This window comes from Hemicordylus capensis, chromosome 3 (genome assembly GCF_027244095.1).
Source record: "Hemicordylus capensis ecotype Gifberg chromosome 3, rHemCap1.1.pri, whole genome shotgun sequence".
In the NCBI taxonomy this organism is placed as follows: Eukaryota; Metazoa; Chordata; class Lepidosauria; order Squamata; family Cordylidae; genus Hemicordylus; species Hemicordylus capensis.
In genome coordinates, this window is record NC_069659.1 from 332,165,544 (window position 1) to 332,182,964 (window position 17,421).

The 17,421-nt window shown below is 48.9% G+C and overlaps 1 protein-coding gene across 8 annotated transcripts; it reads right to left on the bottom strand.

The window, feature by feature from the left end:
- Nucleotides 1-4,325: 4,325 nt before the first annotated feature.
- On the bottom strand, nucleotides 4,326-15,133 carry SLITRK3 (SLIT and NTRK like family member 3). Of its 8 annotated transcripts, XM_053308799.1 has the most exons (3): nucleotides 14,995-15,133; nucleotides 7,786-10,581; nucleotides 4,326-5,501 (listed from the first exon to the last, which is right to left on the bottom strand). In XM_053308799.1, exons 2-3 carry the CDS (start codon nucleotides 10,559-10,561, stop codon nucleotides 5,491-5,493), a joined length of 2,787 nt encoding a protein of 928 aa, XP_053164774.1. In that variant the 5' UTR covers nucleotides 10,562-10,581; nucleotides 14,995-15,133; the 3' UTR covers nucleotides 4,326-5,490. The 8 variants fall into 8 exon arrangements, with proteins under 8 accessions (XP_053164774.1, XP_053164768.1, XP_053164773.1 ...); XM_053308793.1 differs by lacking the exon at nucleotides 4,326-5,501 and having other exon boundaries at nucleotides 5,513-10,581; nucleotides 15,000-15,097; XM_053308798.1 differs by lacking the exons at nucleotides 4,326-5,501; nucleotides 14,995-15,133 and adding an exon at nucleotides 14,511-14,529 and having other exon boundaries at nucleotides 5,513-10,581.
- Between the last annotated feature and the right edge of the window lie 2,288 nt (nucleotides 15,134-17,421).

Sequence of the window (17,421 nt, forward strand, 5' to 3'; positions counted from 1 at the left end):
TATTTACTAATAATAGCTTTTGTAATAAACATGTAGCAGCAATGCGACATATAAAAGAGACCTCTGAAGAAGAAACACTGGTCAACTCCAGTCTCATACACAGAGAACGAAAATTCATACTGGTAGAAATGCACACTTTTTGTTCCCGTCATTTAATGGGAGGTTAAACCAGGAATTCCCAACCTGTGGTCTTCCAGATGTTGCTGAATTACAATCCCCATCATCCTCATCCAGAACTGCGGTTGGGGGTGATGGGAGTTGTAGTTCAGCAACTTCTGGTGCACAGAAGTTGGGATCCCCTGTATAAAAGCGTTTGCTTTCTGTGACTCAATTTGGCTATCAATGAAAGTCTGTTCAAATAAGGAAAATATAGGAACATAGGAAGCTGCCATATACTGAGTCAAATGATTTGTTGTGTGGGAGGAGAGCTGGTCTTGTGGTAGCAAGCATGACTTGTCCCCTTAGCTAAGCAGGGTCTGCCCTGGTTGCATACTAATGGGAGACTAGAAGTGTGAGCACTGTAAGATGCTCTTCCAAGAGTGGCTCCATCCCTTAAGGGGAATATCTTACCGTGCTCATACATGTAGTCTCCCATCCATATGCAACCAGGGTGAACCCTGCTTAGCAAAGGTGACAAGTCATGCTTGCTACCACAAGACCAGGCTATATAGACATTTACAGAGACATATCAGCAGTGTCAAAAGAATGTTATTGTGCCAGTGTGCACACACTCACACTAAATTGGTAACTGAAAAAGAAAGTGCTAATTCTCTTAGTCCTATTTTTTTTTTTAAAAAAAACCCATAAAAATCCAAAGATCTGTTGCAGAGCTTAAGGCTGCGTATGATTCTCCCTTGATCCTCCAGGGGGATCAATCCCCCACCAATACAATCTAATGCAAAAATGTGTGCAATTAGAAGACTGGATTCCAGATATGGATGCCTGGCTGTATCCCAAAGAAGCTCATTCGATTTTCAAGTACACCATCACTACCATGACAATATTTCAGGCTTCTATGTAACTAACCTCCCCATCTCTGCCCTACAAACATATACTTCCAAAGAAAGATAGGATTTACACAGGTCCCGTGCCTTTAGTCTTTATGATGTGTGTGCTTGTCTCTTCCATAGCTATATTATGGAGGATACAGAAATGCCAGGGTTGCTAAGCAGCTGACTTTTCTCCACCGCCCCCATCTGTTCACCAGACCTTGTTCTCCTCCCCCAGTTAGGATTATCACACATCCCAGAGGGGTCAGGACTCAAAGCATCACTTTAGGAGACTGAGCTCTACCATACAATATTTAGCACAATACCGACTGACTGACTGAAATTGCCATCATTTTGCTAGCACAAAACAGATTAAATAAAAGGAGGGTTTTCCTTCATTAGACAATTTTTTGCATAATACATTTCTCCTGTGGATGTAGATAATCTTGCTTTATCCCATTGCTTCCATCCAATATTATTATTGCTTCTAATAATACTGCTATTAGCGATCAACCATCTCCACTAATTAGCTATCACTCAGATTAATGAATGAAAATAGGCAACAGTACGATGACCCACTTTTGATAAATGAGCAACAACAGTCTTGTCCATCAGCAATTCATCCCAACAGTATCATGAACTATTAAACCATAATATTTCACAGAAAAAATATCAGTGACATATTCCAACGTGCTGATTTGAGAGAATTTTTAACACACTCGAAAACGGTGTCGCCTACGTAAGGGAAAATAATATAACTCAATTATAGCCAAAGAAGTATTTTTAATACAAAAATCCATTATCATAAGCTAATTTCAACTGCATAAATAAGGTGCCTTCACCATTTCCAGATGAAAATTGCTACCTCTATTTAAATTGAAATGTTCTTGCCATTGATAGTATAAATAAACTATAAACATCGTTTATAACCACTTGTTCCTGCTATACTTTGATGTGCAATACTGGGTTTTTTTTCAGATGAGTTCAGCACCTTGTCAGGGTAAGATGTGAAGTTTAACCTGTTCTGTACAATACAGCATTTTGTTTTCGTGTGGAGCATTTATCAATGAAAGCATATGCCTTTCAAAGTATCTGGCTAAGCATGCTTAGCTACCAATCATGAAAAACAATTGGTAAAATGCTTGATGCAATACTAAAAAAAAGAACATAAAACCATATTGGTAAAAGATCTGTATGTTATACTTGAACTGATAAGATGGAAGTGATAGATGTATAGACATTTGGAAGAGTTTCCAATATCAAAGATTTAGACTCACTTCTAATTCACAGGAAATGTTTTGGTTAGTCTGGTGGATGGAGGTGACACCCAGAGGACTTAAGATGCAAACACCCTTTGCTAACAATACCCTTTTGAGTATATTTGACCAATGAACCATAGGCATTCTTAAATGTAGTCCTACAGAAACGCAATCCTTCCCAACTCTTCCTCTAGCATCCACCATTCTCATCTGCCTTATTTTTCTGTGCTCCTGGAGTTCAGTTTGCAACCAACCGTGTTCTGGTCCTCATGCTAGTCAAGCTCCAAAGATTCCAATTGTCTTCCTACAAGTGGGGACATGGCAGGTTCTCCCTGCTGTGGGATAAATGAACAGCCACCATATCCTGGGCTGCAGGGAATTCTAAAGGAAATCAACAACATAGGGGACGGAATGTGTACTTTTCAGGGTATAAAGGTGATCACACTCACCTCACACAAGAGGTCACTAGTTCAGAACCAAGGGGAAAGCCTTCTGGAGAGAGGCCAGAGCTTATCAGTAGAGCAATGTTTTATATGCAGAAGGTCCTGGTGGTTAAAGCATCTCAACTAGCAAGCTTGGCAGGGGGGGGGACCTCTCTTGGGCTAGATGGACCAGTAACTAAGTATAAGGCAGCTTTTCAATGTTTTAATATGCATATATATAGGCCCATTCTTCACACAGTGACACACTCTGTTACAAAGAGGCTATTCCCACGATCAACGGAAAGTAGGCTAAGCTCCCTTAGGCTGCTTTCTGTTGATTGTGGGAACCCAAGGCTGTTGATTGTGCCCCCAAGGCGGCTAGCCTGCCTAAAACACGCTCCCCTTAAATGAGGTTAATGGAGCAAGTTAACCTCATTTTGTTGCTCGTATGTCGCTGCGGCGTGTGGCGACACATGAGTAGACCCCCGATTTGGAGGCTGCAAGCTGTCTCCTGGGCTTGGGGGTCTCTCCAGGATGCCCTGTGAACTTGTGCAGGGCATCCTGGGACTTCTGGGGGGCCATGTGGACCCCGATCCCCACAGCCCCTAACAGCTCCCAGCCGGTGGCCGGCCAATCCAGCCACCCAAGGCTACGAGCTCGGTTGTCTGCAGGGGCAGTGGCCTAAGCCTGCTCTCCCCGCAGACCCAACTGAAGCGCTTCTCACTGATCATGAATAGAGCTTCAAAATGCCCAGTGTGGTTGCAGCCCTATTCTTAAACATACTTTGAACTATGTTTAATCTAACCCTGATTACGACTACCATCCTGTGGAGAATCTGGACCTTGTGCACAAACCTGTCTTAGTTCAATACACTCCATATAGCAGGAATGGTATGATGTAGCTATCTCCATTATATCTGGAGACTTCCATGGCTCTAGATATGGGATAGGCCTGTAGCTCATTGGTAGAGCATCTGCTTTGCACAGGTTCAATCTGGCATCTCCAGGTAGGGCTGGGAAAGACTCCTGCCTGAAACCTTGGAGAGCTTCTGCCAGTCAGTGGACAATACTGAGCTAGATGGACCAAGGGTCTGACTCAATATAAGGCAGCTTCCTATGTGTCTACCTTTATTTGCTATCTATAAACCAATTCCTTCCTAATACGAATAAGGTGAAGGAGAGATTGTGCAAATATGCCAATCTCCAATCCTTTGCCAGGGGTACTGGTGGCCATTTTTTAATTCCTATGTAATTAATTAATTAATTAATTCCTATGTAATCAATTCCCTATGATCCCCACACTAGTGAAGTTGGGGTGTTTGATTACAGACCAATGAAGCCCAGTGAGGCTACCCTGGCTTCAGTTCTAATGCTCCCAATGTTATTGGCAAAATGTCATGTAGGAGGAGCTGCCTGTATGTATATTTATGTATGTAGGGGAGGGGAGATGATCTTATGGTAGCAACCATGAAATGTTCGCTTGGCTAAACAGGGAGATCATTCACACAATCAAAAACTGTGTTCTACCCAGGTTTGGGAGCTGTGTGTGCTTCCGATTTCTGGTTGTATGGAAGCAAGGTAGGAGGAAAACCTGGGTGGAAATGACTGTGTGGAAGCAAGGTAGGAGGAAGGCCTGGGTGGCCTTTCCTCCTACCTTGCATCCACACCCCAGCTTCACTAGTGTGAGGATCGTGGCCAACATGTCCCAGTTATTACATAGGAATTAAAACCGCGTCTACCTAGATTTTCCTCTTGCCTTGCTTCCACACAACCAGAAATTGGGAGCACACACAACTCCCAAATCTGGGCAGAACACAGTTTTTGATTGGGGGAATGGCCGCAGGGTCTGCCTTGTTCTGCATTTGAATGGGAGACTACATGTGTGAGCACTGTAAGATATTCCCCTTAGGGGATGAGCCATAGTTCAGTGGAAGGTCCTAGGTCCCTCCGTGGCATCTCCAGGTAAGACTGGGAGAGACTCCTGCCCGCAACCTTGGAGAGCTGCTGCCAATCAGTGTAGACAATACTGAGCTAGGTGGACCAATGGTCTGACTCAGTATAAGCCAACTTCCTAGGTATGCAATATTATTTGTACCAGTAATGAATGGAACAGACTCCCCCCCCCGCCCCCCGCCCAGCCAGCAGACATTATTAGCATGTATATGACATTATGGCATGGGCAAAGTCTAACCTTCCACCCCAAGTTTCACTTCATGCAATGATTCCTTAACAAAACTAGAACAAATAGAATAACAAGAACACTGGTGCCTGCTCAAAAGGGTTATTTTCAATATAGCAGAAACATTTCATTTCCCTTGGATAGCATTTTGTTATTTTTTAGTAAGACAAATAAATAGATTTTATTTATTTTATTTTTAAATACATTTCCCTCTCTTTCTGTACGTGTGTGTATGTATGTGTATACATACACACACACACACACACACGTATGTATGTATATATATATTTATTTTTATATATAAATATAAAAATCATTGCTTGAAATCTTCAGGATTGGGGGTTTCCCCCTTGTATCTGTACACACCAAAGCAGCTAATCATATCCACATTTTCCCCTTTTATTGGATCTCTCTCTTGATGTAAGGCATTAGTGACGTCTGGTGAGTTACATTCAACGTGATGATTTTCTATTAAGGGCAGATTCGGGAGTCCAAGTGGAAAGCACCGGATGGGTTGTGCACAAGTCAAAAGTAACCTCTGGTCTTTGTGCGGCAATTGCTGGAGCTCGGACGCCATCTACTGGCCATACTGGATATTTTTCCTCCACCAAACAAAGCTTTTCCTTCGGCTTTATTCATGTGTCAACCCAGTTCTACAAGAAACAAGATACCAGCTAGATACCTCAAAAGGAAATGAAATAAACAAACAACCCTCCCATTTGTTTCCTCTTTGGTTTCACTCTAAAAGAAAGGGGGTTTACCCATAATATGCTTTAACAAGTCAATTTGGCAGCATGGTATCAATTTCAAAGTTAAAAAGAAAATCCACACAACACACAGAAAACCACTTCATCTTCTCATCTCCAGCTATGATTTCAGCCAAGCAGGTGGGAGATAAGAGAAGCCAAGATTGAATTCATGCTATTAGGCCTAATTTCTCCAATTGAGAGGGGAAGAGGCAATGTGGTGGATAACTACCCCAAATGCACCAATTTATGCTTGCCATTCTGAACAACTCCCCCTCCCCTCTAGAACCTATAAATATATTCCCATCCACGCACTTTTAAATAACTTTATGCAACTTCAACTGAAAATCCTCACATGATTCTTTCCCCCCATATCCTTGCAGTGGAACCATACATAATCCTAGGAACCAAAAGCACTGAAATAATTCAATTGCATATTTTTAACTAAGTGGTGGGGGGAACCCACTTAGACCGAAGCCAAGCAAACTGAAATGGAGGAAGAAAGAGACAGAGAGAAAGAGAAAGAGAAAGGGAGAGAATGAAAATCAGACCCCCAAGGTGCAGAACTGTATTTCGTCAAAGAACCTGCACGAATAATGATGGTGGTTAGATATTTTAACACCACAGTGGATTGTACTGCTGGCAATGAAATAGTGTGTGGGCTTAAAGGGAAGAAAAGGAACATTGATATGAAAAAAGGTATAGCTGAAGTTTAAGACTCAAGTTTTTTGTCCTCTAATATATATCTATATAATTTTTTTCAAAACTTTTTATTAGGAAAGCTATACCAGACGCATCACTGTACAATGATTAAACATTACCTTTACAATTTATATTCACTTTAAAGTACAGAATAAATATATGCACAGTTGCATTTGTGTGTCTGCATGTGAGCAAGGAAGAGAGAAAGAGAGAGAACATTAAAAGTGCTTCTTCTATCAAGATGTCTGTGACAGGTACCCAGGGTTTTTCTCCTGTATGTTTTTTTAAAAAATATGTTGGAGGCTCTTTAATTAGAAATGCGGCTCTCCGAAAACAAACTTAATGAAATGATAATGACCTTTCTTTAGGTGTAGGAGAGCCACGCAAGGGAACAAATGAAGGGCTTCTTCACTTGAGGGGATGATTTCCAGCTAGCAGTAGGTATCTCCCCCCCCCACCCACTTTTGCAGAAGGCAGAGAAATTAGAGTGGTGCCCCCTTTAGGGGTGGGAGAGGGCAGGAAGAGGGGAATGGAAGAGTACCAGGCACATTGGAATCCCTAAGGAGCTGTCTAAGGAGGCCTGGGGATTCAGAGCTGGGCTGAGACGTTTGTATTTGTGTGCATGTACGTGAGAGAAAGAAGAGAGAAGAAGACAAGAGAGTGAGAACATTCGAACGAGACCCTTCCCCTCCCCTCCCTTCCTGCAGTTTCCAGACATGCAGCAAACTGCATTTTGTTGTGGTTTTTCCCCCCTTTTGTTTTTGTTTAATAAATGTACAGAATCTGTGCCATGGTGCGGGAAAGAAGAAACCAAGCCACAAAAAGATGTTGCCTTTTAAGTCCGCCTCCCTCCCCGTGACATAAAAAGATAGAATGGAAGGGTTTCCTTCGAGAGAGGAAAAAAGCGGGGGGGGGGGGGGAGGGAGAAAAGAAAAGAAAGGCAAAACCCCAAAAGAAACAAATTTTTCAAAACCCGACAACGGGGGTGGGGGGGTGGGGAGAGCGGGCAAGAGAGTAACACACATAGAATTTACTTTGTCAGGATCCAGACAAGGATCCCCCATCGTAATAATTATAATAATAATATTCTTATACCTTAGACAACATGGCACAGTCAAAGTCTCAGTTTTCAGTATAAAAAAATAATGATTGATTAACATCTGCTGGCAAAAGTCTGCAAAGGCACTTTATCGATTACTGATCATCTGAGTTGGGCCCTCCCTCCAAACCAACATCTGGCAAGGGGGAAGCGCAGAGCTGTATCCTCTAGTATCAGCATGCGGTGGTTTGGGGGGAGGAAGGGGTGGGGAGAGGGGGGAGGGGGTCCGGGTGGGGGGTGGGTGGGTTTTGGCCATAAAAGCTAGACATTTTCAAAACCTATACGTGGTCTTCTCCAGGACTTCGAGGTAATCCGGCTTAGTTTGGAGTTTGGCCCTTAACTCGAGGTATTCACTTGGGGGGGTTTGGTGGTGGTCTGGGAAGCCCTTACCAGCCGAGAAGAGAAGGGTTTCTTTCAGCCTGGCGTCCTGCTGCAGGTCTGGGTATTGCATGCCAGGGGGGTGCACGTGCAGTTCCTTTAATTTGGGCACCGTGCCGTAGAGGCAGTCCACAAAGCCCACTGTGCACGGAGGGGCTAAGGGGGGCCTCTCCCTGCTGTCTAGAAGGGCCCCACTCGGGGGGAAGAGAACCACCCCACCGTTCTTCTCGTGATGGAAGACGGGCGGCACCAGCGCTAGCTCCCCCATGAGAGGCAGCCCCCCACCAAGTCCCCCTCCCGGTGGATGGGGGTGTGGATGATGGTTGGTGGTCACTATGGTGTTGAGCTGGTTGCTGGATACTGCCAGGCTCCACTCCTTCTCCTTCTCCAGCAAGGTCCTGTAGCAACTGCTGCTCCCGCTGTCCTTCAAAGGGTCGGCGAATTGTTCCCCTACACAGCCACTTCCACCACCTCCTCCTCCTCCTCCACCCAGAAGGATGTCCCCAGGTTGCCCGGGCTCCCCAGCCACCACGTCGTCCTCTTCCCGGGGCTTGTAGATGGGGTTGTTGCACATCTGCGTCACTGGGTGTGGGATGTAGTCATAGACGTGGCCCACAGGGGGGGCCTTCTCCGGGGAAGCACTGATCCCCCCGCCCCCGCCGCCACCTCCCTCCTCAAACAGGTGGTGGCACTGAATTTGGATGCCCGTCAAGTCGAGTGCCTCCTGCCGCTGCTTGTTCCGGAAGGGGAGTTTCTTGCGCCGTCGGCGGAGGACAAAGGCAAAAAAGCCTGCCGCGATGAAGACGGCAGAGAAGAACAGTACGAGCAGGCTGAGGATGAGCACGGAGAGTGGCACCGGGCCTCCCCCAGCTGGGGAGGCCTCAAAGGGACTGGTGGGGCTAGGGTGGCCCCAGGCCGGTGGGGCTGGCGAGGCAGCAGGAACATGTAACATCTCTGGGCACAGCACCTCCAACTCTACTGAGCGGACATCTCGGTTGGTGAGGTTCTCTGGGCTGGCGCAAAGGACATCCCCCACCATGATGACAGAGCTGATGGTCTCGATCCACTGCTTGAGGGGCACCAGGTCACACGTGCAATCCCAAGGGTTGAGCTTCAGGTCAATCTGCACGATGGCGTTGAGGTGCTCCAGGACACCTGCCACGGGCAGGTAGAGGAATTTGTTGTTCCTCAGGTTGAGCCTGGCCAAGGAGGTGCCTGCGAAGGCATCAGTAGGCAGGGTCCCCAGGAGATTGTCGTTGAGGAAAAGCAGCTTCAAGTTGGGCATGAGACTGAAGGCGGCAGGCTGGATCTCCCTGATCTGGTTGTACTCAAAGTACAGGTAATGCAAGCTCTGCAGGCCCCTAAACATGCCAGGGGTCAGCCTCTCAATGTCATTGCCATTCAAGTACAGACTCTTCAGGTTGGGCAGGTTAATAAAAGCCCCGTCCTGCACGTAGGAGATCCGATTGTTCCCGAGATGCAGGAGATCCAAGGAAGAAAAATTCCAGAAATCGGAACGGTAAATTTTCTGTATCAAATTCCCACTCAGGTACAGCTTCTTGGCGTTGAGAGGCCTGGGCAGGAGCTCAGAAATGTTGTGGAACCCCCTTTCCTTGCAGTTGACTGTCAAGCCCAGATCGCTGATGTGCAGGCTGCAAGAGCAGCCAGTAGGGCATATGATGGGGATGGGGGGCCTCGTCTGGTAGGCAGCAATTGGAGGCTGGTTGGGGGCAGGGTATAGGCCTCGAGGTGTAGGGGGCGGCTTGTGTGCCCTGGGCTGTTTGGTGGGCTTGGGTTGCTTCATGGATGTTTTGTATTCGACAGAGGAAGCAGTGAAATGGAAGGAGGACAGCATGGAAGAAGGCTTAGTAGGCCACGCGTTCTCCTTGCTTGAGGGCAACTGAGGAACACCTATACTGACCAGCTCAGAGTCAGACAGCATAGGGCAGAGTTTGTTTCTTTTGATTTCCCTCAGGTCCTTACCATGGAAGTGGAAAGGGGTCTCACAGGTTATGTCTCCCACAAGGGCAGTGTAAGGGATGCGCTCCAGCCAGCTCTTGAGCTGAACGATCTCACAAGTACAGTTCCAGGGGTTTTCCTCCAGCTGGATTTCCATCAGGCTCCTGCCAATATGGTCCAGCATCCCTCGGTAGGAAAGCACTTTCAACCTGTTCCCACGCAAGTCCAAGTGAGTTAAGGACACAGACTTAAATAAGTTGGTGGGAAGCATGGGGATAAGGTTGTCGTTTAAGATCAGGACCCGCAGCTTGCTCAGATTTCGGAAAGCCCCACTTTCAATCCGCTTAATGACATTGTAATCTGCCTGCAGATATTCCAGACTTTCCAACCCCAGGAAAGTATCATTTCGGAAAATGTCTAATTTATTCTCATGCAGGTACAACCTCTTCAGAATTTTGAGCCCATTAAAAGCTCCTGTCTGAATGTCTTGTAGAGCGTTGTTCCCAAGGTTAATAGAAACAGCATTGTTCAAGTGGAGAAAACTGTTGGTGTATAATCTCCTCATGGAGTTTCTCTGCAGATAAAGTTTGAAAGGTCTCGACCAGGACTCCGTTATCTGACTAATATTTATAAATCCCTTGTTGTCGCAGTGTATATGAAAAAGGCTTTCTTTGACTTCACAGTAACAAGGCTCAAAGCAAGGCTCCTCAATTTCCTCCGAGTCCTCTATCAAGGGAATGGGGGTAGTCCATGCTACGGCGATTGTGCTTAGAAGAATAATCCACAGCATCCTTCTTTGACGGGGAGGATCTGCCGTCGGAGACTTCATGGTTGTGATGGATTTCAAAACTGCAACAGAATTTAAAACACAGAGGGATTACAGTTAATCGGTGTTTTTATCTATCCAACTATCTATCTATCTATTTAAAAAGCCCTACCTGACAGGGGCTTTGCTGGGTTGCTTGGAAGTTCAGCAATTGTTGGGGAGGCATTCAAAACAAACTCTAGCATTGCTATTCAGAACCTTCCCTGGTTGTCGACTTAAGTGATATTGAAACATTTAATCATGCAATGGCCTTCTCCTCTCCACCCCCACCCCCTGTCCACCTCTCTTCTAGGCTGTTTAGCAAATGACACCATAATAAAAAGCAGCAAATGAACCAATAGGGCCTATACTGTGAGATGTATAGAAACATTGTTCGGCACTGAGACAACCAATGCTTAGGCGGCATATGGTATGTAATCTCAGCCTTACCTCTATATCTGCATCAATTACAGGACAAGGGGAGGGGGGGTAGAGATTTTTATCTGGTACAGATACACGCATTTGCTCCGATAATGTCTTCATAAACACACATCCACTTAACTTCCAGAGCTAATAGGTTCCAACTGGGGAATATCCACCCCACCTAACACCAGGATAGCCATTCTTTAAGGAAGCAGGGACGAACAAGTTTCCGCTATCCCTGATGTCTGTAGAAATGTCCATTACTGGGATTTGATCGCTGTACACGGTTAGCAACACTGGCTTCGAAACAGCAAGCAAGCAAAAGAAAGCAAGCAAATAAAGAAAAAGAAGAAGCCTCTTCTCTTCCGAGCACACAAAATGGATTAACGCAACTGGTATCGTATCAGATAAATGCACACTCCATATTAGTCATTTCAGCTGATTAAAGCATTTAGAGATGATTAATCTTTGGGAAGCACATGCCTCTGCCATCCGCACATCCAAGGGGGAAGGGACAGTCAAAGGCTGGGGATCAAAAAGGGTGATGCAAGGGGTGGGGGTGGGTGGAAATGAAGGTCCTGTGCCTTTAGGACCATCCAGGGGTGATCCGGCCAAAGGAGGAAGGGAGTGAGGCAGAAAGTGAGAGGAAAATGCCTTCACACTCACCACAGCAAAATAGCCCTCACTTTACAGCAAAAGATCAGCAAAGAATCTACTTAGAGGAGGCAACTACAGCACTTGGACCTACGGCTTCCTTGGTGGGGGGGGGAGGTCTTTCTCTCCTTGATGCCTCCCCCCCCCATCATTGCAACACAGGAGAATAAATCACTGTTAAAGACTCTGTCCTGACAAGGATAGCTTTGCAGCTTTTCTCGCTGCTGCCCATTCAAACCTTTTGCCAGGGTCCTGGTATTTAGTTCTGTTCTCTTCATAGCAAAGAAGCTTTACAGATATGGATTAGCTCCCACTCCCCTCACCCCTCATGCAGAGGAAAGGGAATTCCTCTCTCCCCATTGGGGAAGGGGAAAAAAACCCTTAAGAGCAAACTGATATATTTAGAAAGAGAAATAGGTGAGGGAGGGAGGCTATCAAATAAGGAATCCAACCAAGGGATCAATTTGCAAATGATGGAAATTGCCCCTTGGAAGGCAAATACCAGCTACAATGAGAACCATCAAAGAAGGAAGGTTTTGTTTTAGCATTTTCTTTTTTGCTCTTGGTTGGCTGTTTGCAAAAGAGAAACCTCTCTATTTGCCACTTAAGTTCTTTTCTCTTCTGTATTAAAATATCCAGGCAGAAAAGGGAGAGGAGGGACCGAAGAGAGATCCAGAAAGAGCTTGTACTTACCGGGTCGAAGGAGAGATTTTAGCACATTGGGTGGGTGGGTGGGGGGGGATAGCCAAACCCACTTGGAAAAAAAATATATATGTTTATATATATAATTGCAAGGATCTTTAAAAAAAAAGGATTGCTGGTTTCTCTCTTTCTCTCTCTGGTTCTATACTCCTGCTGAGGGCTGAGGCAAAAGGAAAGGGGGGGGGAAGCAAGCAAGGATGAGACGTGCTAGGAATGCAATGAGGTTCTTTAGGATGCAGAGATGCCGCTTGGCACAGTCAATGGAGGAGGGAGGCGAAGGGGGCTGCTGCAGGCTCCCAGCTTTGCTGCTGCCGCGGCGGCTGCCTTCTCTGGGTACCACCAGCTCATCTTTGGGAAAGGAGGGAGGGAAGGTCTATGGCTGGAGACACAGGCTGGAGTTTCTCCCTTTCAGTCCGTGTGTGTGTGTGTGTGTCGTTGTTGCCCCGGATCAGGCATTTCCACGTCATGAATCCGAGAGCTTCAAGAAAGGGGAACAAATGTAGGAGGGCGCGCTTGGCACCAGGTTAGCGGGTGGAGGGGGGGTGCGTCTGGGAAGCCCTGGCTGTACCAGGTTTGGATGCTTGGTCACCCCCCCCCCCTTTTGTAAGAAGGCGGAGGAGGATGAGTTATTTGAGGGGAACAAGAGTGGGGGAATCCAAGATGAGGGGGAGGGGGAGTGGCCAAGTGAGCAAGGATGGGGGAGGGGCTGATCTCCTCCCTCCCCCCCTAAAAAAATGCTCTACGGAGGGTGGGGGGAGGGGGAGATAGGGAAAATCCCCTGAGCTGCCAAGTGTGCAAATTCCATCAAATCCTTGAGAGCGGCAACCATTAAGGGGAGAGGATACCAACCTGCCCCCTCCACGGAGCAAGGAACGCTCTTTGCCTTGCTGCTTCCCCAAATACTCTGGGTAGCAAGCTCGTTCCAGCCCTTGCCTGCAGTTCTCCATCACACTTAAATCCGTCCCAGCAGAGGAAAATGAAAGGGCCGCTTGGGAGAACTTGGAGAAGGACCTTCTCTCTCTTCTTTGCTCTTTCCCACCCTCCCCTTCCTCTTTCCAACCCCCCCCCCCACCGCTGCAGCTGAAAAGGCTTCAGTCCACCGCCCCTCCGATCATCCAACAGGCTCCCGTTTCTTTCCAGCTTTTTTTTTTTTTTAAAAGCTCCTAGCCAAGTGTTAGAGCCACTTGGGTGACAAGGGAGCATTTTGCATCTTTCCTTCCCTTTCCCCAGAGAGAACAAGTGGGAGAGGATTTAACCCCTTCGTGCCTGCTGCTCTCCTTCTCCTCTTCGTCCTCCTGTTTCCCTTCTCTTCCCCCCTGGCATTGGCTTTGACATAATGCCCGGCACAAGAAAAGGAAGATCAGCCTCCCTCCCTGCTCCCCCAGTGCCTGGATCCAAGAAGAGGACAGCAAAGGAAGGCAGCCCAAAGGTAACTGACATACATCGGTGTGGTTGTCTGTGTGTGTGCATGGGTGCAGGAAGCCAACAAAGGGTTAAAAGGGGACATGGGGTGAGAGAGATGATTTCCTGGTTAGTCTCTAGAGGACAGAAACGATTCTGACTGAAACCCCTCACCCCAGTGGATCAAGTGGAGGGGGCTTGATCCCCCCACTCCAGTTTTCCCAGGACCAACTTGGCAGTCCAGTCAAGTTCCCTGAAGTGGTCCGATTATTTGCTGGTGGCGGTAGGTTTATTTGGTCCAGTTTCCAAATCCACCCACCCCAATTCCCCCAACTCTTCCTTCTCAGGAACCAGATGCCTTTAAAGGAAAACACCCAGATTATTATAACTGGTGGCTGTTTTTGAAGGAAAACCTTCGCTTGGAAATCCACTTTGTTTAGGGATCAGAGAGGGTTGGGGTTTGGGGGTTCAGGAGATCCCTGTTCTCTAATTTGATGTGGGTTTGGAATCGATGCTTTTTCTGAGCACACCCTTGAGGAAGGAAGAGGGTGGGGCACACACGCAGGTGGCACATTCATCGATTCTTTGGAGACAAGCTTTTGTCTCGAAGGAATGCCGCTTCTCTCCCCCCCCATCCCGCCCCATGAGTGCGCGCACACACAGACACCCCCCCCCCACCACTATACTCACTGGCCTGAGATTTCACTACAAGCATTCAGAACTAGATCCGTGGTGGGTGCGTTGGCAATCAGACAGTTGGGCAAGGCAGAAACGCAACAAGAGACCCACGCACCTTCTTTCCATACACCTCTTTCTGCCAACTCCAAGAAGCCCCACAAAGGTGGCCAGGCAGGATGCACCTCCATTCCCCTCCCCCGCACCTCACCCCCCCTCCCCCGCAATCCAATCGCGCCCATCAGAAGCAGCGCCCCTTATTGCATCGAACAAGTCTCTTGCAAGATGGAAGCGGTGCTAGTTGCGAATTAAAAAGAAGCTCCATCATATATGTATATATCCATATCTATCTAGAACTGAAACGCCAAGCAGTGGGGGGGGGGATCATGCTTGCGGGGGCGGGGGGAGCAGCAGAGGCAGAGAGGCTCTTTTCCCGCCAGATCTCTGCTGGGACTTCTTTCGCAACACTGCCACGCGAGCAACCCAAACGTACCCACCCCTCCTGTTCGGCGCTCTCGCACACGCGGCGCAAAGCCCCGCGATCCAGCTCCGTGTGCACGCAGTAGCCGGATCTATAGGCAAAGAGGAAAGAGGGCGAATACCTAACTAGACCCCGGCGGTGCTGGCTGCTGCTGCCGGCTGGCGGGCTCTCCCTGGGCGGCGCGGCGGCTTGGCAGGGCGAGGGGAAGACTCTTCCCTGTCCTCCTCTTCTTCCTGAAGCGCCAGCAGGGGAGGCTCCATCGTGGGCCCGGCAGAGCTCGCCCGGGTCGATTTCAGTCTCGCCGACCCGGCGCTTTCATGGGAGTAGCGACGCCACCCCAAGCCGGCTCTGGCTGTTGGTAATCCTGGCCGAGGGCTGCGGCTGCTGCTGCTCGCTTCCTTCCAAGTTCGGCCGAGGCGGCGAGCAGGGCGAAGGCGAGCGCATCAGGGCAAGGCGCGCCGCTGGGTGCAAATCGCCAGCCGAACAGGGCATGGCGCCTCCGCTAAGACGCAGCCGCCAACGCACAGGCGCCTCGCCGCCTGCCCGCAACGGCTCCTGACGCTCGCAAGGACGGACACGCGGCTCCCTCCGAGGCGCTGCTGGGCAGGAGGGCTGCTGTTGCTGCCGCCGCCGGAGCTCGGGCACCGTCTCGCCTGCTGCATCTGGACGGGCGGCTCCACCTGCCTCCTTCCGAGAACGGCCACTCTGGCTGGAGCCTCCCGGAGCCGGCTGGAGGTGGGACGCCAAGCCTCCACTTTCCCCGGCTTGGCGGTATCCTTTTCTGCCTGAAGTCCCCCGGGAGAGCTGGTGCTGGTGGGTGGATCTGTGGCGTGGCGTGGCGGCGCGGGGCGGGGGGGGGGGGAGGAGAGCGAGAGCGCGCGAATGGAAGATCAGGTCAGCTCCTTATCCGAGCCCCAGGCAGGCTGGCAGCAAGATCTCTGCGAGGAGGGCGGAGGCGGGAGCGGGAGAGGGGATCTCCTGGAGGCTGTGCATGCTTTTAAAAGCTGGAGGGTGGGGGGTCGAGAGCGAGAGGTCTGCAGTTGGGCGCTCTGCTGCTGCAGTCCGATTGTGCCGAGAAGGCAGGTTCCTAGGCGCCCCGGTTGGGGAGGGGGACTGCCCGCTGTGCTGTCAGGTAAGGACTCCAGTGCTGCTCTGCTGGGGAGGACGGGGGTGGCGGCGGGGAGGGCTTCGGGAGTGGGAAGAGGAGGAGGAGGAGGAGGGAGCGGCACGGCAGCCCGAGTGGAGCCACCTGCAGCTCACGACAAGTGCCACTTCACGCAGAAACACCCCGTCGCTGACGAGAGCCTGGGCTTGAGCCGTATGGCGCGGGCGCGGCTGGGCAGGTTCGCCGCCCTCTTCGAAGATGCGGGGGCAGGATCTAGGGGGAATTGTGGGTTTTAAAAAAAATAATGGGCATTTCATCCTCACAACAAACCTGTAGAGTAGCTTTTGGACTGAGAGAAAAGCTGCTTGCTCCAGGATGGCCAGGGAGCTTCCCTGTCACAAACACTCTCTAGACACTATATTGGACTGATTCGAATGATCCCTGGTAAGGGTCTCCTAGGAACTGCCCTTCCAACAGGAAGGACAAGGTGCTCCTGGCATCCTTGCTGGCTTCGCTCCGAACCCTCTCTGTGAAAAACCAGGAAGATTCTGATGAATCATCATCAGAAGAATCCTCTGACCCCCTAAACAATTGTGAATAGCATCCGATAATTATTCGCTTTCTACAATCCCAGGGTCATGATTACTCAGTCTGAATTGGGTACTTAACACTCTTTCTTTACCTGTTGGGTCAAGAAGGAGCCTTTACCTCCTAGTCTGTGTCCAGAGCCAGTAGCATGCCAGTTTAGCACTCTGGCACTAATGCACTAACATGGAAGTGTGTATGGGTGGAGTGGACAGGGACAGGGGTCATCCTTAGCAACTGCACCATCTCTTGGTTCCTGGTCTGCTGAGCCAGCATGCCTGGTACCTGAAAAACCCTCTGTCCGTCTGGAAGCAGAAGAGTGCTGAAATGGTGGGTTCTTTCCCCCACCCTTGCAATGCATGCTTATGGGAAATGAGGAGACTACCTATGTTGTTGGTTATGCTACCTAGAACATGTTACCTGTGTTATTGGTTATGAGCATGGAGGTAGTTGTTCTGGGTGAAATTAAGGCAGCGTATGTCTGACCCTGGGCTGGCAATTCTGTTTTTAACAGAGACTGTCTGTTGAACTGGATCAGGGGCTGAAGTGCTATAGCAGCCTGGGCTCTGCTTACTATAAGGGCCAAACTACATGTTACACTGAAATGCATAGTTTGGCAGGGTGCGTTTGCTTTACCTAAGGGATGAAGCAACCACGGGGAGGGAGATCAGGATTGGAGCCGCATCACAAGGGGAGAGGGATTTTAACCCTCCCCCCTGCCTCTGGCCCTGATCTGGATAACCCCCTCTCCCTCCCAATGGAAGCTGTTTTCTCCTAGCTCCCACTGGCACCAGTGCAGGTGCAGCAGGGGCAGGGGCAGCAGGACTGTTTAACCCCTCCCTTCCCCCTTTGAACGAA

Excerpts from the sequence above, each read along its gene's own strand:
- SLITRK3 (XM_053308793.1), bottom strand. The coding sequence starts at position 10,561 with ATGAAGTCTCCGACGGCAGATCCTCCCCGTCAAAGAAGGATGCTGTGG.